General features: G+C 48.6%; 1 protein-coding gene and 1 non-coding gene across 3 annotated transcripts in view; one reads left to right on the top strand and one right to left on the bottom strand.

The window, feature by feature from the left end:
* NOL9 (nucleolar protein 9) overlaps window positions 1-21,408 on the bottom strand; it is a 35,509-nt gene extending 14,101 nt beyond the window's left edge. The window contains exons 1-6 of one of the 2 annotated variants that reach the window (XM_033228574.1): window positions 20,928-21,408; window positions 16,994-17,213; window positions 15,682-15,809; window positions 10,608-10,743; window positions 10,389-10,485; window positions 7,418-7,515 (exon numbers count right to left, since the gene is read on the bottom strand). In XM_033228574.1, the coding sequence (XP_033084465.1) occupies window positions 7,418-7,515; window positions 10,389-10,485; window positions 10,608-10,743; window positions 15,682-15,809; window positions 16,994-17,213; window positions 20,928-21,317 (1,069 nt within the window). In that variant the 5' untranslated portion in view covers window positions 21,318-21,408. Of the gene's footprint in view, window positions 1-6,570; window positions 6,689-7,417; window positions 7,516-10,388; window positions 10,486-10,607; window positions 10,744-15,681; window positions 15,810-16,993; window positions 17,214-20,927 lie in introns of those variants that run through there. The other variant, XM_033228575.1, reaches the window with a different exon arrangement.
* LOC117094004 lies at window positions 5,538-5,647 on the top strand. The gene has a single exon (XR_004441344.1). It is a non-coding gene; the product is annotated as a U6 spliceosomal RNA (small nuclear RNA).
* Window positions 21,409-21,695: the final 287 nt, after the last annotated feature.

Raw genomic sequence — 21,695 nt, 5'->3', positions numbered from 1 at the left:
ACTAGCAGGGCGAGTGGCAGGCGCCTGTAGTCCCAGCTACTTGGGAGGCTGAGGCAGGAGAATGGTGTAAACCGGGAGGCGGAGCTTGCAGTGAGCTGAGATCCGGCCACTGCACTCCAGTCCAGGCGACAAAGCGAGACTCCGCCTCAAAAAAAAAAAAAAAAAAGAGACATATCAGCCGGGCACGGTGGCTCAAGCCTGTAATCCCAGCACTTTGGGGCCGAGGCGGGCGGATCACGAGGTCAGGAGAGCGAGACCATCCTAGCTAACACTGTGAAACCCATCTCTACTAAAAATACAAAAAACTAGCCGGGCGAGGTGGCGGGCGCCTGTAGTCCCAGCTACTCGGAGGCTGAGGCAGGAGAATGGCGGTAAACCCGGGAGGCGGAGCTTGCAGTGAGCTGAGATCCGGCCACTGCACTCTAGCCCGGGCGACAGAGCGAGACTCCGTCTCAAAAAAAAAAAATGCTAATAACAAAACAAGGGGGAAGGACAGTCTTCAATAAATAAGACCAGGAAATCTGGTTATTCGCAGGGAAAATAAGGATACTACTAGATATCCTTATCAAACATTATATACAAAAATCAACTCAAAATGGAATAAAGACTTAAGTATTAAGACCTGAGGCCGGGCGCGGTGGCTCAAGCCTGTAATCCCAGCACTTTGGGAGTCCAAGGTGGGTGGATCACAAGGTCAGGAGATCAAGACAATCCTGGCTAATACGGTCAAACCTCATCTCTATAAAAATACAAAAAATTGGCCGGCGCGGTGGCTCAAGCCTGTAATCCCAGCACTTTGGGAGGCTGAGACGGGCGGATCACGAGGTCAGGAGATCGAGACCATCCTGGCTAACACGGTGAAACCCCGTCTCTACTAAAAATATAGAAACTAGCCGGGCGAGGTGGCGGGCGCCTGTAGTCCCAGCTACTCGGGAGGCTGAGGCAGGAGAATGGCGTAAACCTGGGAGGCGGAGCTTGCAGTGAGCTGAGATCCCGCCACTGCACTCCACTCTGGGCCACAGAGCAAGATTCCGCCTCAAAAAAAAAAAAAACAACAAAAAAATTAGCCAGGCCTGGTGGCGGGCGCCTGTGGTCCCACCTACTTGGGAGGCAGGCAGGAGAATGGCGTGAACTCGGGAGGGGGAGCTTGCAGTGAGCTAAGATAGCACCACTGCACTCAAGCTTGGGCGACCAGCGAGACTCCATCTCAAAAAAAAAAAAAAAAAAAAGACCTGAAACTGTAAACCTACTAGAGGAAACGCTTCATGACACTGGTCTAAGTAACAATTTTCTGGATATGACCCTGAAAACAAACATAACAATAGACAAATGAGATGGCATCAAACTAAAAAGCTTCTGTATAACAAAGGAAAACAATTTACAAAGAGACAACTCTCAGAATGGGAGAAAACATTTGTAAATCACACATCTGATAAGGGGTTAATATCCAAAATATGTAAGGAACACAAGAAACTTAACAGCAAGAAAGCAAATAACCCAACTGAAAAATGGGGAAGGGACTTGTACTGACCTCAAAACCTACCGAAAAGCTGTAGTAATTAAAACAGTATGACACTGGGTCAAGGACAGACATGTAGACTAATGAAACAGAAATGGAATCAGGAAATAAGCCCATATATAAGATCAAACCATCTTCAAGATAGTCTTTTCAAAAAATGGTGGTGGAAAATCTCAATATCTACATTCAAAAGACAGAAGCTGGACCAATTCCTTACAGCATATGAAAATGTTAATTCAAAATGGATCAGAAACCTAAACTTAAGAGCAAAAACCGGCTGGGCGCGGTGGCTCAAGCCTGTAATCCCAGCACTTTGGGAGGCCAAGACAGGCAGATCACGAGGTCAGGAGATCGAGACCATCCTGGCTCACGCGGTGAAACTCCATCTCTACTAAAAAAATACAAAAAACTAGCCGGGCGAGGTGGCGGGCGCCTGTAGTCCCAGCTACTCGGGAGGCTGAGGCAGGAGAATGTCATAAACCCGGGAGGCGGAGCTTGCAGTGAGCCGAGATCGCGCCACTGCACTCCAGCCTGGGCGACAGAGCAAGACTCTGTCTTAAAAAAAAAAAAAAAAAAAAAAGGAGTTAAAAACTATACAACTCTTACAAGAAAACATGAGAGAAAATCATGATGACATTAGATTTAGTAATGATTTCAAGGATATAACACCAAAAGCATAGGCAACAAGTGAAAAAATAGATACACTGAACTTCATCAAAATTAAGAACTGTGCATTGGCCAGGCGCGGTGGCTCACGCCTGTAATCCCAGCACTTTGGGAGGCCGAGGCGGGCGGATCAGGAGGTCAGGAGATCGAGACCATCCTGGCAAACACAGTGAAACCCCGTCTCTACTAAAAAAATACGCCGGGCGCGGTGGCTCAAGCCTGTAATCCCAGCACTTTGCGAGGCCGAGACGGGCGGATCACGAGGTCAGGAGATTGAGACCATCCTGGCTAACACGGTGAAACCCCGTCTCTACTAAAAATACAAAAACTAGCCGGGCGAGGTGGCGGGCGCCTGTAGTCCCAGCTACTCGGGAGGCTGAGGCAGGAGAATGGCGTAAACCCAGGAGGCGGAGCTTGCAGTGAGCTGAGATCCGGCCACTGCACTCCAGTCTGGGCGACAGAGCGAGACCCCACCTCAAAAAAACAAAAACAAAAACAAAACAAAAAATTGGCTGGGCGCGGTGGCTCAAGCCTGTAATCCCAGCACTTTGGGAGGCCGAGACGGGAGGATCACGAAGTCAGGAGATCAAGACCATCCTGGCTAACATGGTGAAACCCCGTCTCTACTAAAAAAATACAAAAATCTAGCCGGGCGAGGTGGCGGGCGCCTGTAGTCCCAGCTACTCAGGAGGCTGAGGCAGGAGAATGGCGTACCCCGGGAGGCGGAGCTTGCAGTGAGCTGAGATCCAGCCACTGCACTCCAGCCTGGGCGATAGAGCGAGACTCCGTCTCAAAAAAAAAAAAAAAGAAAAGAAAAAATTAGCCAGGCGTGGTGGTGGGTGCCTGTAGTCCCAACTACTCAGGAGGCTGAGGCAGGAGAATGGTGTGAACCCAGGAGATGGAGCTTGCAGTGAGCCGAGATTGCGCCACAGCACCCCAGCCTGGGCGACAGAGCGAGATTCTGTCTCAAAAAAAAAAAAAGGCCGGGTGCGGTGGCTCACGCCTGTAATCCCAGCGCTTTAGGAGGCCGAGGCGGGTTGATCACGCAGTCAGGAGATCGAGACCATCCTGGCTAACGCGGTGAAACCTCATCTCTACTAAAAATACAAAAAATTGGCCGGGCGCGGTGGCTCAAGCCTGTAATCCCAGCACTTTGGGAGGCCGAGACGGGCGGATCACGAGGTCAGGAGATCGAGACCATCCTGGCTAATACGGTGAAACCCTGTCTCTACTTAAAAATACAAAAAACTAGCCGGGCGACGAGGCGGGCGCCTGTAGTCCCAGCTACTTGGGAGGCTGAGGCAGGAGAATGGCATAAACCCGGGAGGCGGAGCTTGCAGTGAGCTGAGATCCGGCCACTGCACTCCAGCCTGGGTGGCAGAGCAAGACTCCGTCTCAAAAAAAAAAAAAAAAAAAATACAAAAAATTAGCTGGGCGTGGTGGTGGGCGACTGTAGTCCCAGCTACCCAGGAAGGGCAGGAGAATGGCATGAACCCAGGAGGCAGAGTTTGTAGTGAGCTGAAAGCACGCCACTGCACTACAGCCTGGGCGACAGAGCAAAGAGCAAGACTCCGTCTCAAAAAAAAAAAAAAACAAAAACAAAAAACAAACCACACAAGCAATATTCAAGGACTGGAATAGACATTTCTCCAAAGAAGATATACAAATGGCCAATAAGCACATGCTCAACATCATTAGTCATTTAAGGGAATGTAAATGAAAACCAAAATGAGACATTACTTCACACAAACTCGGACAGCTATAATCAAAATAAGCATTGGTGAGGATACGGAGAAATCAGAACTCTTGTGCATTGCTGCTGGGAATGTAAAATGCAACTACTGTGAAAAACGGTTTGGCAGTTCTCAAAACGTTAAACACAGAACTACCGTAAGACCCAGCAATTCCACTCCTTGGTATATACCTGAAAGAACTGAAAGCAGGATCTGGAGGAGATATTTGAATACCCATGTTCATAGCAGGATTATTCACGAGAGCCAAAATGTGGAAAGAACCCAAGTGTCCATCAACAGCTGAATGGATAAACCAAATGTGATCTAAACATACAACTGAATAACATTCAGCCATGAAAAGGAATTAATTTTTTTTTTTGAGATAGAATCTCCCTCTGTTGCCCAGGCTGGAGTGTAATGGTGCAATTTCAGCTCACTGCAGCCTCCACCTCCCAGGTTCAAGTGATCCTCCTGCCTCAGACTCCCAAGTATCTGGGACTATAGGCATGGACCACCAAGCCCAGCTAATTTTTATAATTTTTTATAATTATAAAATTTTTTAATACATTTTTATAATGTTTTATAGAGACTGGGTTTCACTATGCTACCCTGGTCTCAAACTCCCAGGCTCAAGCAATCTGCCCACCTTGGCCTCCCAAAGTGCTGGGATTACAGGTGTGAGCCATGGTACCTGGCCAGCAATTAAATTTTGATACATGCTACAACATGGATGGACTCTGACAATACTATGCTGAGTGCAATAAGCCAGACAAAGGGTAAGTAGTGGATGACTCCACTTACATGAGAATAGCCAAATTCAGAGGACCAAAAAGTAGAGCAGAGGTGAAGTCTCTAGGGGATAGGAAAGGGGACAAGAGAGATTTTATTCTTTTTTTTTTTTTTAGACAGAATCTCGCTCTGTCACCCAGGCTGGAGTGCAGTGGCGCGATCTCGGCTCACTGCAAGCTCCGCTTCCTGGGTTCATGCCATTCTCCTGCCTCAGCCTCCCGAGTAGCTGGGACTACAGGCGCCCGTCACCACACCCGGCTAATTTTTTGTATTTTTAGTAGAGATGGGGTTTCACCGAGTTAACCAAGATGGTTTTGATCTCCTGACCTTGTGATCCACCCGCCTTGGCCTCCCAAAATGCTGGGATTACAGGCGTGAGCCACTGCGCCCAGCTGAGAGTTATTCTTTAATGAGTACAGTTTTCATTTTGGGATGACAAGAAAACCACACCTGACTAATTTTTAAATTTTTTGTAGAAACAGGGTCTCACCCCATTGCCAACACAACAAAAAAGTTGTGGCCAGGCACAGTGGCTCATGCCTATAATCTCAGCACTTAGGAGTCGGAGGTGAGTGGACGACCTAAGGTCAGGAGTTCCAGACCAGACTGGCCAATAAGGTGAAACCCTGTCTTTACTAAAAATATAAAAATTAGCTGGGCATGGTGGCGTGCGCCTGTAGTCACAGTTACTCAGGAGGCTGAGGCAGGAAAACAGCTCCAACTCAGGAGACGGAGGTTACAGTGAGCACAGATCACACCATGCACTCCAGTAGGCCTGGGTGACAGAGTAAGACTCCATCTCAAAGAAAAAAAAAAAAGAAAGCAATGTGGTACTTACTTCAGCAGCACATACCCTAAAAAACTGGAATGATACAGAGAAGACTGGCAATGGGCCCTGCACAAGGATAACATGCAAATGCATGAAATTTTCTATATTATTTTTTAAAAAAAGAGATGGAGAACTGTGGGTTAGGTTCTGAACCAGATAAAGGACACTAGGGGCCGGGCGTGGTGGTTCATGACTGTAATCCCAGCACTTTAGGAGGTCGACGCCTGCGGATCACAAGGTCAGGAGATCAAGACCATCCTGGCTAACATGGTGAAACCCCGTCTCTACTAAAAAAATACAAAAATTAGCCAGGCGTGGTGGCGGGTGCCTGTAGTCCCAACTACTCAGGAGACTGGTGTGAACCCAGGAGGTAGAGCTTGTAGTGAGCCGAGATTGCACCACAGCACTCCAGCCTGGGCGACAGAGGGAGACTCCGTCTCAAAAAAAAAAGGCCGGGCGCGGTGGCTCACGCCTGTAATTCCAGCACTTTGGGAGGCTGAGGCGGGTGGATCACGCAGTCAGGAGATCGAGACCATCCTGCCTAACATGGTGAAACCCCATCTCTACTAAAAATACAAAAAATTAGCTAGACATGGTGGCGGGCGCCTGTAGTCCCAGCCACCCGGGAGGCTGAGGCAGGAGAATGGCATGAACCTGGGAGGCGGAGCTTGCAGTGAGCCAAGATCGGGCCACTGCACTCCAGCCTGGGCAACAGAGTGAGACTCCGTCTCAAAAAAAAAAAAAAAAGAAATTAGGGAAACATGTGTTTCTAATTTACATAAAACAAAATAATTTTTGCCACCACACCCAATTAATTTCACAGAACAAAATGAGTAGCAGATCCATTTCCTAAAATGAGAAAACCCCATAGTTTGTTTATGGAGGTTAGAGGAACAAGTTATGGAAAGACCCTGAGTTTGGTAGATGCGTGTTCACTTTTAATATTTTATACTCTTCTATTTTGAAGTTTTGGTAAGCATCATTACATATGAATTTCATAAAACCAAGACATTCGAGAAATACATAATACATACCCAGAACTGGTTCTGTAATGTTAAGTAAAGAAATGCAACCAGGAGGGGTAAATTCTGTCTGTCCCAGATCACATTCCAAATAGTCAACGCAGGGAAGACTGCAAATTGTTAAAAAGAAAAAAGAAAGAAAATCCTAACTAGCTTTACTCGGTAGAAAGGATAATCAGACAGTAAAGATTACACGTGACACACAGGCATAATCCACCCCCCACAGCACTTTAAAGTGAAGCCCCAAGATGACAATCGCTGTTTAAAAACGAGTCCAGGCCGGCGCGGTGGCTCAAGCCTGTAATCCCAGCACTTTGGGAGGCCGAGACGGGCGGATCCTGAGGTCAGGAGATCGAGACCATCCTGGCTAACATGGTGAAACCCCGTCTCTACTAAAAATACAAAAAATTAGCTAGACATGGTGGCGGGCGCCTGTAGTCCCAGCCACCCGGGAGGCTGAGGCAGGAGAATGGCATGAACCTGGGAGGCGGAGCTTGCAGTGAGCCAAGATCGGGCCACTGCACTCCAGCCTGGGCAACAGAGTGAGACTCCGTCTCAAAAAAAAAAAAAAAGAAATTAGGGAAACATGTGTTTCTAATTTACATAAAACAAAATAATTTTTGCCACCACACCCAATTAATTTCACAGAACAAAATGAGTAGCAGATCCATTTCCTAAAATGAGAAAACCCCATAGTTTGTTTATGGAGGTTAGAGGAACAAGTTATGGAAAGACCCTGAGTTTGGTAGATGCGTGTTCACTTTTAATATTTTATACTCTTCTATTTTGAAGTTTTGGTAAGCATCATTACATATGAATTTCATAAAACCAAGACATTCGAGAAATACATAATACATACCCAGAACTGGTTCTGTAATGTTAAGTAAAGAAATGCAACCAGGAGGGGTAAATTCTGTCTGTCCCAGATCACATTCCAAATAGTCAACGCAGGGAAGACTGCAAATTGTTAAAAAGAAAAAAGAAAGAAAATCCTAACTAGCTTTACTCGGTAGAAAGGATAATCAGACAGTAAAGATTACACGTGACACACAGGCATAATCCACCCCCCACAGCACTTTAAAGTGAAGCCCCAAGATGACAATCGCTGTTTAAAAACGAGTCCAGGCCGGGCGCGGTGGCTCAAGCCTGTAATCCCAGCACTTTGGGAGGCCGAGACGGGCGGATCCTGAGGTCAGGAGATCGAGACCATCCTGGCTAACATGGTGAAACCCCGTCTCTACTAAAAATACAAAATAACTAGCCAGGCGAGGTGGCGGGTGCCTGTAGTCCCAGCTGCTCGGGAGGCTGAGGCAGGAGAAGGGCGTGAACTCGGGAGGAGGAGCTTGCAGTGAGACGAGATCCGGCCACTGCACTCCAGCCTGGGCGACAGAGCGAGACTCCGTCTCAAAAAAAAAACAAAAAACAAACAAACAAAAAAAAAAACGAGTCCAGAGAAATGCGGTGCAGACGTGGTCACAATCTCCATTTATAACATGGGCACAACTTGCTCTTTCAGAGAATTTTTTTTTTTCCAGACGGAGTCTCACTCTGTCGCCCAGGCTGGAGTGCAGTGGCGCGATCTCGGCTGGCTACAACCTCCGTTTCCCAGGCTCGAGCAATTCTCCTGCCTCACCCTCCCAAGTAGCTGGGATTACAGGCATGTGGCACCGCGCCCAGCTAATTTTTGTATTTTTAGTAGAGACAGGGTTTCACCATGTTGGCTAGGCTGGTCTTGAATTCCTGACCTCAAGTGATCCACCCGCCTCGGCCTCCTAAAGTGTTGGGATTATAGGCATGAGCCACCACACCTGGCCATCTTTCACGTAAGTTTATTTTTTTCTTGAGACAGGGTGTCACTGAGTCACCCAGGCTGGAGTACAGGGATCAGAAGTCACTGCAGCCTTGACCTCCTGGGCTCAAGCAATACTCCCTCCTTAGCCTCCCAAGTAGCTGGGACCACAGGCACATGCCACCACGCCCGACTAATTTCTAAATTTTTTGTAGAGACAGGGGTCTCATTATGTTGCCCAGGCTGGTCCCAAACTCCTGGGCTCAAGCAATCCTCCTACCTCAGCTTCCCAAAGTGCTGGGATTACAGGCAGAAGCCACAGTGCCCAGCCATTTTTTTTTTTTTTTTTTGAGATAGAGTCAGAAAAAAGGTCAGGAGAGGTCAGGAGATCAAGACCATCTGGTTAACACGGGGAAACCCCATCGCTACTAAAAATACAAAAAATTAGCCAGGCATGGTGGCGGGCGCCTGTAGTCCCAGCTATTTGGGAGGCTGAGGCAGGAGAATGGCGTGAACCCGGGAGGAGGAGCGTGAAGTGAGCTGAGATGGTGCCACTGCACTCCAGCCTGGGCGACAGAGCGAGACTCTGTCTCAAAAAAAAAAAAAAAAAAAAAAAAGGCCGGGTGCAGTGGCTCACTCCTGTAATCCCAGCACTTTGGGAGGCCGAGATGGGTAGATCACGAGGTTAGGAGATCGAGACCATATTGGCTAACATGGGAAAACCCCATCTCTACTAAAAATACAAAAAATTAGCCGGGCGAGGTGGCGGGCGCCTGTAGTCCCAGCTACTTGGGAGGCTGAGGCAGGAGAATGGTGTGAACCCGGGAGGCGGGGCTTGCAGTGAGCAGAGATCGCACTACTGCACTCCAGCCTGGGCGACAGAGCGAGACTCCATCTCAAAAAAAAAAAAAAAAAAAAGAAGACCGGGCGCGGTGGCTCAAGCCTGTAATCCCAGCACTTTGGGAGGCCGAGACGGGCAGATCACGAGGTCAGGAGATCCAGACCATCCTGGCTAACACTGTGAAACCCCGTCTCTACTAAAAAATACAAAAAACTAGCCGGGCGAGGTGATGGGCACCCGTAGTCCCAGCTACTCGGGAGGCTGAGGTAGGAGAATGGCGTAAACCCGGGAGGCGGAGCTTGCAGTGAGCTGAGATCCGGCCACTGCACTCCAGCCCAAGCGACAGAGCGAGACTCCGTCTCAAAAAAAAAAAAGAAAATTCCCAGGAGTTCAAGACCAGACTGGGCAACACAGCAAGACCTCATCCCTACAAAAAAAATTAAAATAAGAAAATTAGCCAGGCATGGTGGCCCATGGCTGTAGTCCCAGCTGCTTAGGAGGCTGAGGTGGGAGGATCACTTGAGCCCAGGAGTTCAAGACTATGAGGTATGATTGTGTCACTGCACTGCAGCCTGAGGGAGACCCTGTCTGAAAAAAAAAAACAAAACAAACCACACACATATACCAGAACTCATTAATACAGACTCTGAGACCAAGTATCTCCTCTTGGAAGTTCACCTGCAGGCAAGGCAGTCAGCCCACGCTAGAGCATTGTCATACACTGCAAAGCAGAGAGCAGTGAGGACCAGATGCCTCAGCTGGGCAGCTTTAGAACTGTATGTAATCTTGGCCAGGCGCGGTGGCTCAAGGCTGTAATCCCAGCACTTTGGGAGGCCGAGACGGGCGGATCATGAGGTCAGGAGATCGAGACCATCCTGGCTAACACGGTGAAACCCCGTCTCTACTAAAAAAATATAAAAAATTAGCCGGGCGAGATGGCGGGCGCCTGTAGTCCCAGCTACTCGGGAGGCTGAGGCAGGAGAATGGCGTAAACCCGGGAGGCGGAGCTTGCAGTGAGCAGAGATCCAGCCACTGCACTCCAGCCTGGGCGACAGAGCAAGACTCCGTCTCAAAAAAAAAAAAAAAAGAACTGTATGTAATCTCTAGCTAGAAGCCAAGAAGCACTCCCTCCAAATCAAAAATCCCACTTAATGCCAAAAACCTAGCAATGTGTCAAAGCCATAAGAAAAGCACTCTTACCTATTTAACAACTGGTTAATCAGGTATCTATTAAATGTTGACTTTCCAACATCCTGGGATCCACAAACCAGAATGACAGGGCAGCCATCTACTTCTTCTGAAGGGGAAACAAACATTGATTGCTAGAATTAGCCATCTTCATTGGACTCGAATTATGATGAATAATCATCTGAGGGTTTGGTGGACAGACACGCAGGGTGATCAATGTGTATTACTCACCACAGGAAACATTGACTAACTCTTCCAGGGCTGAAAGGGTACTCTCGGTTAACTGAAGGCCTTTCCTTTTTTTCTCTTTTCTGATGCCAACAGACCTCAAGGCTAAATATTCAGGTTTAATCTGGGGAGTTGGACTCTGAAATCAACAATTTAAACTTTCAGGTTAAAAAATGCATAGTTTTTTCTTCAGTACTAAATTAAACAAGCCTCACCCAGTTGTGAGCCAGAGAAGATAAACTGTTTCCTCCCTTTGTCTCCTGCCCCAAAATCCAGCCCATCAACAAGTGTTGCCAACTCCATTCCTGAGTTATCCACATCTGTTTTCAGTTACTGCTTTCTCCCGAGCTGCCACTGCCTCCGCAGCAGACTCCAGAGAAAAAGATAATGCCTGGTAAGACATGACTGCAGAGGAAGCATTCAGTAGGGGGCCCTGGCTCTAGACCAGGTGAGTGATGTAGAATTAAGTCAAGGCAACCTCTGAAAACATAAAGCAAAAACACACAGAACATATGTAAACAGAGTTGAAAGGAGGGAGAACACAGGTCTGTCAAGTTCAGGACTGGAAAAGCAATCCAAGGAAAGGAAGAGCAGACCCTTGCTGAGGCAGGTAAGGCTCAGTTGGAACCAGCTCACCACAGAAGAGGATGAAGGAAGGGACCCCCTCCATGAGCATACGCTCTTGCAATTCATCAACACTGAGAATAAAGACATCATAGGCCAGGCGCGGTGGCTCACGCCTGTAATCCCACCACTTTGGGAGGCCGACACGGGCAGATCACCTGAGGTCAGGAGTTCGAGACCAGCCTCAACATGGAGAAACCCTGTTTCTACTAAAAATACAAAATTAGCCTGACATGGTGGCACATCCCTGTAATCCCAGCTACTCGGGAGGCTGAGGCAGGAGAATTGCTTGAACCTGGGAGGCGGAGGGTGCAGTGAGCTGAGATCGCACCATTGCACTCCAGCCTGGGCAACAAGAGCGAAACTCCGTCTCAAAAAAAAAAAAAAAAAAAGACATCATAAAGAAATGTGAAGCAGGCTGGGTACAGTGGTGCACGCCTGTAATCCCAGCTACTTGGGAGGCTGAAGCACAAGAATCGTCTGAACCCAGGAGGTGGAGGTTGCAGTGGGTCAAGATTGTGGCACTGCACTCCAGCCTGGGCAACAGAGCAAGACTGTGTCTGTGTCTCAAAAAAAAAAAAAAAAAAAAAAAAAAAGAGAAGCAGCCTAGTGTGGACTTCGTATCGGTAATGCTGGATCCTAGAAAACAATAGAACAAGGCCTTCAACAATTTGAGAAAAAAGTCTTCTGAACCAACCATTCTACACTATGTGCAATTATCAGTCACTGAGGGCAAAACAAGAACATCTAATAAAATTAGATAATCAAGTTTACTATCTTCCTTATGTGAAAAAACAACTCCAGAATCTACTGACACATCCAGAGGGTGGGATAGGGAGAAAAGTATCCAAGAAAGAGCATCAGAAATATGAAGAGTGGTGGTGAAGTCCCAGAAAAAAACAGACAAAGCTGAAAATAAATGTAAAAAGAATGTCGCTGCCCAATGGCATCTGGAACATTCACTTTCAGTAACAAAGGCTTGAGAACAGGCAATTCCATCTCCTCCTCGGCAGTCCTGGTCCAGCTACTGGACTCTGCAGTGGACTAACAGGCAACCACAACAGTCCATTCACTGTCCCACTCCCGTTTCCTCTCTCCTTTCACTTCAAATTCCCCACACCCACCTCGTATCTATCTGCTTCCCACACGGTGATGACCTTGGTTCCATTTCCCAGTGCAGCAGGAAATAATCAGAGGACAACTTCTACTTCCTCTGGCCCTCTCCTAGGGACTTCCTCCAGCCACTATGAATGACCTGGCTGTGCTCCTAAGGCCACACGATGCCAGAACCGGAACCATCCCTAGTAGCCAACTTACAGACATAGTTCCAGCAGCCTCTCCTCTCTCAGCTGCATGGTTACCTCCCCTCTCCTCTGGATCATTCCCATCCGCCATGTTCCAGCATGTTTTTTTCATCCATCTTAACAAAATTACAAAACTCTCCTGATCATACTTACCCCTCCAACTACTGCTTCAATTCTTTCCTTCCCTTTACAGCTAACTTCTACCAAAGCAAAATACTTTACTACTAAACCCGTGAGTCCCTCTCTGCCCAGGCTCTTGACCCCATTCCAATCAGGCTACTTCCCGGCCTCTACAGCCAGCGCTTTCTCAGATCTCACCTGACCACCAGTAGCATTTATCACTGCTGTTCAGTTAAGTCTCATTTAAAGACTTCCTGACCTACAGGACATCACACACTGGGTTTTCCACCAAAACCAATGACTATCTGCTGCTCCCTCATCTTTGCCTGGACCTCTTCTTGGAGTGCCCTAGGGCTCAGAGCTGGAACCGTCTCGTTTCTATCTATTCAACTCCATAGGCATTATTATTGCATCTGGTAGCCTGGGTATCCTCTCTGCTGAAGCCTCCCATATTTCCACCTCCAAACTCTTCCCTCAACTCCAGACTCATATATTCAACTGCCCACTTGACATGTCCAGCTGGATATCTACCAGGCATCTCAAGGTTAACAAATCGAAACCCACTCCTGCAGTGACTCCATCCCAGTTAATGGCAACTACATGCACCTCAGTGGTGAAGCCAAAAACCTACTGTGATTCCTTGATTCTTCCTCACCCCTCACATATCCAGTCTGTCTGCCAATCCTGCAGATTAGACTCCACCTACTGGCCCATGGGAGACAATTATAGTAATAGAACTTAAGGAAATAAAAAAAAAAAGAACTTAAGGAAATGAATAATATGGACAGCAAAAATTTAGAGATGAGGCTGGACAAGGTGGCTCACACCTGTAATCTCAGCACTTCTGGAGGCAGGTGGATTGCTTGGGTCCAAGAGTTCGTGACCAGCCTGGGCAACACGGCAAAATCCTGTCTCTACAAAAACTACAATAATTAGCCGGGAGTCATGGCGTGTACCTGTAAGTCCAGCTACTGAGAGGATCCGGTGGGAGGATCACCTGAGCCCGGAAAGGTTGAGGCTGCAGTGAGCTGAGATCTTGCCACTACACTCCAGCCTGGGCAACAGAGACTTTATCTCAAAAATACAAATAAAAGCTCTCTTCTAGGGACGTTGTCTACAGGAAGTGAGAATGGTCCAGCATTTGACACACCGTCATAGACTTCCCTACAATACACCGTGCTAGGCTTCCTACAATACACCGTGCTAGGCTTCCTACAATACACCGTGCTAGGCTTCCTACAATACACCGTGCTAGGCTTCCTAAAATACACCGTGCTAGGCTTCCTACAATACACCGTGATAGGCTTCCTACAATACACCGTGATAGGGTTCCTACAATACACCGTGATAGGGTTCCTACAATACACTGTCATAGGCTTCCTACAACACACCGTGCTAGGCTTCCTACAATACACCGTGCTAGGCTTCCTACAATACACCGTGATAGGGTTCCTACAATACACTGTCATACGCTTCCTACAATACAGCCTCGTTTTGTTAGAGCCTCCTGAACCCCTGGTAATAAAATTGTTTGTCTCTGTAACAAGAAGGTTGCAAAAACACCAAAATCTGCATTGGCGTGGGCCCAGGCAGGATTCGAGGGGTCCATGCCATGAGACCTAAAGTTCTTTTTTTTTGAGACGGATTCTCACTCTGTCTCCCAGGCTGGAGTGCAGTGGTGCAATCTCCGCTCATTGCAACCTCCGCCTTCCAGGTTCCAGCGATTCTCTCGCCTCAGCCTCTGGAGTAGCTGAGATTACAGGCGCGTGCCCCACGCCCAGCTAATTTTTTGTATTTTTAGTAGAGATGGGGTTTCACCATGTTGGCCAGGCTGGTCTTCAACTCCTGACCTGAAGTGATCTGCCCACTTCGGCCTCCCAAAGTGCTGGGATTACAGGCAGGAGTCACCGCGCCCGGCCAAGATCTAAAGTTCTTATGAGATTGTCCAAAACAAAAAACATGTCAGCAGAGCCTACGGTGGTTCCATGTGTGCTAAATGTGTTCAAGACAGGATCAAGCGTGCTTTCCTTCTCGAGGAGGAGAACATCATTGTAAAAGTGTTCAAGGCACAAGCACAGAGTCAGAAAGCTAAATAAAAAATGAAGCCTTTTTGAGTAATAAAAATTAAGACTCGTTAAAAATTAGAGGTAAGGAAAGAGGTAAAAGAAAATATAAGTACATTTAAACTACTCATTCATAGTTTAGAGAAAATTTTTATTATCTCAAATTAATAAACGGAGACATAAAGACAACCATTAAAAATCCCAAAAAAGGCCAGGCGTGGTGGCTCACACCTATAATCCCAGTACTTTAGGAGGCAAGGCAGAGGTGGGTGGATCACCTGAGGTCAGGAATTTGAGACCAGACTGGCCAACATGGTGAAACCCTGTCTGTACTAAAAAACACAAAAATTAGCCGGGCATGGTGGCATGCACCTGTGGTCCCAGCTACTCAGGAGGCTGTGGCAGGAAAATCACTTGAACCTAGGAGGCGAAGGTTGCAGTGAGCCGACATTGCACCACTGCACTCCGGCCTGGTGACAGAGTGAGACTCCATCTCAAAACAAAAAACAAGAAAACAAAAATTAGCCGGGCATGGTGGCAGGCGCCTGTAATCCCAGCTACTTGAGAGGCTGAGGTAGGAGAATCACTTGACCCTGGGAAGCCGGGGTTGCAGTGAGGTTGAGGTCACACCACTACACTCCAGCCTGAGTGACAGAGACTCAGTCTCAAAAAAAAAAAAACAACCAAAAAAGCAGGGCTGGAGCATGGTGTTAATAAAAACCCAAAAAGCACATAACCAACTACGATATAAAATGCTGGCTGAGGAATGAAACTGAGGAGGGGAGGATGAACATTTTTCACGATATACCTTTCTATACTATTTTCTGTATATACGTATTACATTCTGTAGAACCGAGAGCACTATATGGACAAACTGCTCTTCCAAGACAACATCCTACATAGTCATTTGATATCACTGTTTTGGTGCAAGTAATTAGCAAATCTCTGAATAAAAACGGGTTCTACCTCTTGCGCAAAAATGTAGGATGAACCTGGATAGCTGGTTATGAAGTTTACAGAGGCAGTTTCCAGATGTTCTAGCAACACAATGGAACACTGAAGAGAAAAATTCTGCATCGACCAACGCCTGTCATCTGTAAAGAGAAAAAGAAACCACCTTAGAAGCACTAACTTCATTACATTCCACACTCTTTAGGACTGCCATTTCCTCGGCTAAACTATCAACTTTAGGAGTAGGAATGATGGTTGAGAGCCTTCTTCAGGAGGCTATACTGCATACTAAGAACACACCTGGGCTGGGCGCGGTGGCTCACGCCTGTAATCCCAGCACTTTGGGAGGCCGAGACGGGTGGATCACGAGGTCAGGAGATCGAGACCATCCTGGCTAACACGGTGAAACCCCGTCTCTACTAAAAATCAAAAAAAAAATTAGCCAAGCGTGGTGGCGGGCGCCTGTAGTCCCAGCTACTTGGGAGGCTGAGGCAGGATAATGGCGTGAACCCGGGAGGCAGAGCTTGCAGTGAGCTGAGATCCGGCCACTGCACTCTGCACTCCAGCCTGGGCGACAGAGCAAGACTCCATCTCAAAAAAAAAAAAAAAACACACCTGGGGGGAGAAGTCAATCCAGGTTTGCCATATAATAATTTTGTGGCCTTGAACAATTTTTCTTGTCAGTAAAATGGTGATAACAATAGTACTTTCACTTTCGGGCCCCTTGTAAGGGTTTATATACATATAGCAAAGTCCTTGGAACACTGTCTAGACCATAGTAAGCAACTAAAAAAAAATTTTTTTTGAGACAGAGTCTCACTCTGTCGCCCACGCTGCAGGGCAGTGGCCCGATCTCGGCTTACTACAAGCTCCGCCTCCCAGGTTCACACCATTCTCCTGTCTCAGCCTCCCACCACCACGTCCCGCTAATTTTTTGCATTTTTATTTTTATTTCTATTTATTTATTTATTTATTTTGAGACGGAGTCTTACTGTGTCATCCAGGCTGGAGTGCAGTGACACGATCTCCACTCACTGCAAGCTTCACCTCCCAGGTTCACGCCATTCTCCTGCCTCAGCCTCCCGAGTAGCTGGGACTACAGGCACCCGCCACCACGCTTGGCTAATTTTTTTTTTGTATTTTTAGTAGAGACGGGGTTTCACCGTGTTAGCCAGGATGGTCTCGATCTCCTGACCTCGTGATCCGCCCACGTCGGCCTCCCAAAGTGTTGGGATTACAGGCGTGAGCCACTGCGCTCAGCCCTAAAAATTATTAATTAGCATTAGCACAGTAGGCCCTCAGTAAATTACCCAGTTCTTTTCATTACCAAGGTTAAGATGAGATTTGAGCAAATTCCGGGCTTCCCTTTTGAGTTCTTTCTTGCTTTTCTCAGGCAACGAGTAATGAAGTGCATGGATACTCAAGCAAGAGTGGGTATACACAGAGAAGATGTCTCGGGCAGGCTGGCCTTGGCTGATGGTGAAACCAAATACCTGCACCTGGCCATAGAGGCAGGTCACACGGCAGATGCCACTGAAAGTAAAACCCTAGCATGGAAAGAAAACAGAAAGAACAAATATTATACATCCTGTCACTAATGACTGAAACATTCTAAAATATTTTTTTTTCTTTTTTTTTTTTTTTTTTTTTTTTTTGAGACAGTTTCACTCTTGTTGCCCAGGCTGGAGTGCAATGGCGCTATCTCGGCTCACTACAACCTCCGCCTCCCAGGTTCAAGTGATTCTCCTGCCTCAGCCTCCCGAGTAGCTGGGATTACACGCATGTGCCACCACGCTCGGCTAATTTTGTATTTTTAGTAGAGACGGGGGTTTCTCCATGTTGGTCAGGCTGGTCTTGAACTCCCGACCTCAGGTGATCCACCAGCCTCGGCCTCCCAAAGTGCTGAGATTACAGGCATGAGCCACCGCACCTGGCCAGATTCTAAAATCTTAACTTGCTATTCACACATTAAAAGGCAGGTAAGGCCAGGCACAGTGGCTCACACTCGTGAAGATGAGGCAGGAGGATCACTTGAGCCCAGGAGTTCAAGATCAGCCTGGGCAACAGAGTGAGACCTCTGTTTACAAAACATTTAAAAATTAGCAGTGTGTAGTGGCATGCATCTGTGGTCCTAGTTACTTGGGAGGCTGAGATGGGTAGACTGCTTGAGTCTCGGAGGTAGAGGCTGCAGTGAGCCATAATTACACCACTCCACTCCATCAATAATAAATATTGGGCCAGGCACGGTGGCTCACGCCAGTAACCCTGGAACTCTGGGAGAAGGAGGTGGGGGGATCACTTGAGGCCAGGAGTTTGAGACCAGCCTGGACAACATGGCAAATCCCCCAGCACCCCACTCCCACTGCAACCATCTCTACTAAAACTACAAAAATTAGCTGGGCATGTGCCTGTAATCCCAGCTACCCCAGAGGGTGAGGCATGAGAATCACTTGAACCCAGAGGCAAAGGCTGCAGTGAGCTAAGATCATGTCGGTACACTGCAGCCTGGGTGACAGTGATACTGTCTCAAAAATAAATAAATAAATAAAAATTAAATAAAATAAAAAATTTTAAAAGACTGCAGTCATAAAAAGGAATGAGATCATGTCCTTTGCAGGGACATGGATGGAGCTAGAAGCCATTATCCTCAGCAAACTCATTCAGGCACAGAAAATCAAATATTGGCCGGGCACAGAGGCTCACCTCTGTAATCCCAGCATTTGGGAGGCCGAGGCGAGCAGATCACAATGTCAGGAGATCGAGACCATCCTGGCTAACACGGTGAAACCCCATCGTTACTAAAAAAAAAAAATACAAAAAAATTGGCCAGGTGTGGTGGTGGGCGCCTGTAGTCCCAGCTACTTGGGAGGCTGAGGCAGAATGGTGTGAACCCAGGAGACGGAGCTTGCAGTGAGCCGAGATTGTACCACTGCACTCCAGCCTGGGTGGCAGAGTGAGAGGAAGGAGAGAGGGAGGGAGGGGAAAAGAAAGGAAGGAAAGAAAGGAAAAGAAAAAGAGAGAGCTGGGCACAGTGGCTCATGCCTGTAATCTCAGCACTTTGAGAGGCCTAGGTGGGCGGATCACCTGAGGTCAGGAGTTTGAGACCAGCCTTGTCTGCCTCGGCCTCCCGAAGTGCTGGTATTACAGGCATGAGACACTGCACCCGGCCCTTCCTTTCTTCCTTTCTTTCTAGCTGGGATTACAGGAGTGTGCCATCACACTCAGCTAATTTTTGTATTTTTAGTAGAGACGAGGTTTCACCATGTTGGTCAGGCTGGTCCCAAACTTCTGACCTCAGGTGATCTGCCAGCTTCAGCCTCCCAAAGTGCTGGGATTATAGGTGTGAGCCACCGTGCCTGGCCCATACTTTATATTTTTAACCTTAGATCATACCCCATGGCAGCTACAGAGAGAGCATGGTGACTGTGAACTCGGCTCTGTGCTCCTGGTTCAGACAGACTCTACCACTCTGTCCTTTTAAAGACCCACATCTTGCCAAGTCTCTTCCAGAACTTCCTGGGTTCTGTCTTCCCTCCAGCATTAGACAGGGAATCTTCCAGAAATAGCGTCCATGTTAAGAATCAGGCTGCCTGAGTTTGACTCCTAGCTCTCCCTCTACTGTGTAAGTTATCCAACTTGTCTCTTCATCTGTAAACATACTTAGAGATAGGGGCAACTACTCCATAAGAGAGCTGGATGTTTAAATGGGTTCAAAGCCCAAAACACTTAGAACCTTAAATCCTGGAATTTCTGAGCTCTCAGTAACTGCAATCCATTTTTTTTTTTTTAACTATTAAGATCCCTTTCAGGGTTCCAGGTGCAGTGGTTCACACCTGTAATCCCAGCACTTTGGGAGGCTGAGGAGGGTGGATCACAAGGTCAGGAGATCGAGACTATCTTGGCTAACATGGTGAAACCCCATCTCTACTAAAAATACAAAAATATAGCCGGGTGAGGTGGCACGCACCTGTAGTCCCAGCTACTTGGGAGACTGAACCAGGGGAATCGCTTCAACCCGGGATGTGGAGGTTGCAGTGAGCCCAGAGATCGCGCCACTGCACTCCAGTCTGGCCTCAGAGCAAGACTACGTCTCAAAAAAAAAAAAAAAAAAAATCCCTTTCAGGGCCGGGCGCTGCGGTTCCCACCTGTAAGCCCAGCCAGCACTTCGGAGGCGGCCGAGGCAAGTGGGTCACTTGAGGTCAGCCTGGCCAACATGGGGAAACCTCGTCTCTACCAAAAATACAAAAATTAGACCGGGACAGTGGCTCACGCCTGTAATCCCAGCACTTTAGGAGGTGGATCACCTGAGGTCAGGAGTTCGAGATGAGCCTGACCAACAGGGTGAAACCCCGTCTCTATTAAAAATACGAAAATTGGCCGGGCGCCGTGGCTCAAGCCTGTAATCCCAACCAGCACTTTGGGAGGCCGAGACGGGCGGATCACGAGGTCAGGAGATCGAGACTATCCTGGCTAACACGGTGAAACCCCGTCTCTACTAAAAATACAAAAAATTAGCCGGGCGAGGTGGCAGGCGCCTGTAGTCCCAGCTACTCAGAAGGCTGAGGCAGGAGAATGGCGTAAACCCGGGAGGCGGAGCTTGCAGTGAGCTGAGATCCGGCCACTGCACTCCAGCCCGGGAGACAGAGCGAGACTCCACCTCAAAAAAAAAAAAATCCAAAAATTAGCCGGGCGTGGTGGCGAGCACCTGTAATCCCAGCTACTTGGGAGGCTGAGGCGGGACAATCACTTGAACTCTGGAGGCAAAGGTTGCAGTGAGCCGAGACTACGCCACTGCACTCCAGCCTGGGCGACAAGAGTGAAACTCCGTCTCAAAGAAAACACAAATAAAAATACAAAAATTAGCCGGGCGAGGTGGCGCACTCCTGTAGTCCTAGCTACTCAGGAGGCTGAGGCACGAGAAGCACTTGAGACCGTGGGCGGAGGCTGCAGTGAGCCGAGATCGCGCCACTGCACTCCAACCTGGGGAACAGAGTGAGACTTTGCCTCAAAAAAAAAAAAAGAAAGAAAACAAAATAAAGTCCCTTTAGCTCTTAAGGCCTAGGGACCCCTTAGCAGGGTACCTGTTACTCTGCTGCTTAGGGGAGCCTAGCTGCCAGCACCAAGAAAATGGACTTGAATCCGACTGACAGCCAGAGAAGAGGCCCGGGGGACCACGGTCCCCTCCTACCCTGCAGCTCTCCTGGGGCTGCCTCTCCAGCCCTCCCTGCCCTCGGGGACTCCTGCCGGCGTCCCCCACCTACCTGCTCGACCGGCAGCAGCAGTAACGCGCGGCCCGGGCCCACTGGCCGCACCGGCGGGATGAGGAGAGGCCGGCGGCAACTCGAGGCGGATTCGAATTCGGATTCGGGTTCGGAGGCCGGGGTCGGGCTAGGGATCGGGCTGGGGGTCGCGGTCTTGGGTCTCCCGGCCGCCGCCGCGCGCGACACCTGACGGGCTCCCTCCCTCCAGTCCACGCCGGCCGCCTGGGCTTGCAGTAATCGCCGCCGTAGGCGCCGCCGACCGCACCAGCGCAGGGTCCCGAGCCGGCGGCGGGGCCGGCGGCTGAGGATGAGCTGGGGCCGGGCCTTGCGGGCCCGCAGCCAAGTAGAACGGCAGGAACCCCGCTTTAGCAGCAACCCCGAATCCGCCATGCTGGATACTGGGCCCCTACCGCGCGATAATCTCGCGAAATCCCGTCGCTCCGCCCCTCTGCCCGCCCAGCTGCCGAAAGGAGCGGCCTCGGAGCCGCCAGCGTCCTCTGCCGACAACCTCCGGAAGCACACTAGGAGGCCCCTGCCGGCCTGGTCGAGGGGCTCCACCGAGGACTCTATTTACATTATGCAAATTCCTTACCCCGCCGGCCGGAGAGGGAAAGTCAGAAACCTCGCGACCAGCCATGGGCCACCTCTCCGGAAATCCACCGAGTTTTTTTTTTTTCTCCTGCAGAAAAAGCTTTAGGATTGGCAGTTTAAACAAAACATGTCTATTTGCATACCTTAGGTTTGCATGCATTTGTCTCGAAGTGAGCA

This window comes from Trachypithecus francoisi, unplaced genomic scaffold, assembly GCF_009764315.1.
Source record: "Trachypithecus francoisi isolate TF-2019V2 unplaced genomic scaffold, Tfra_2.0 Lachesis_group12, whole genome shotgun sequence".
NCBI classification, from domain to species: Eukaryota; Metazoa; Chordata; class Mammalia; order Primates; family Cercopithecidae; genus Trachypithecus; species Trachypithecus francoisi.
Note: the sequence above shows the minus strand (reverse complement) of the source record. Positions and strands in the feature narration are given on the sequence as shown.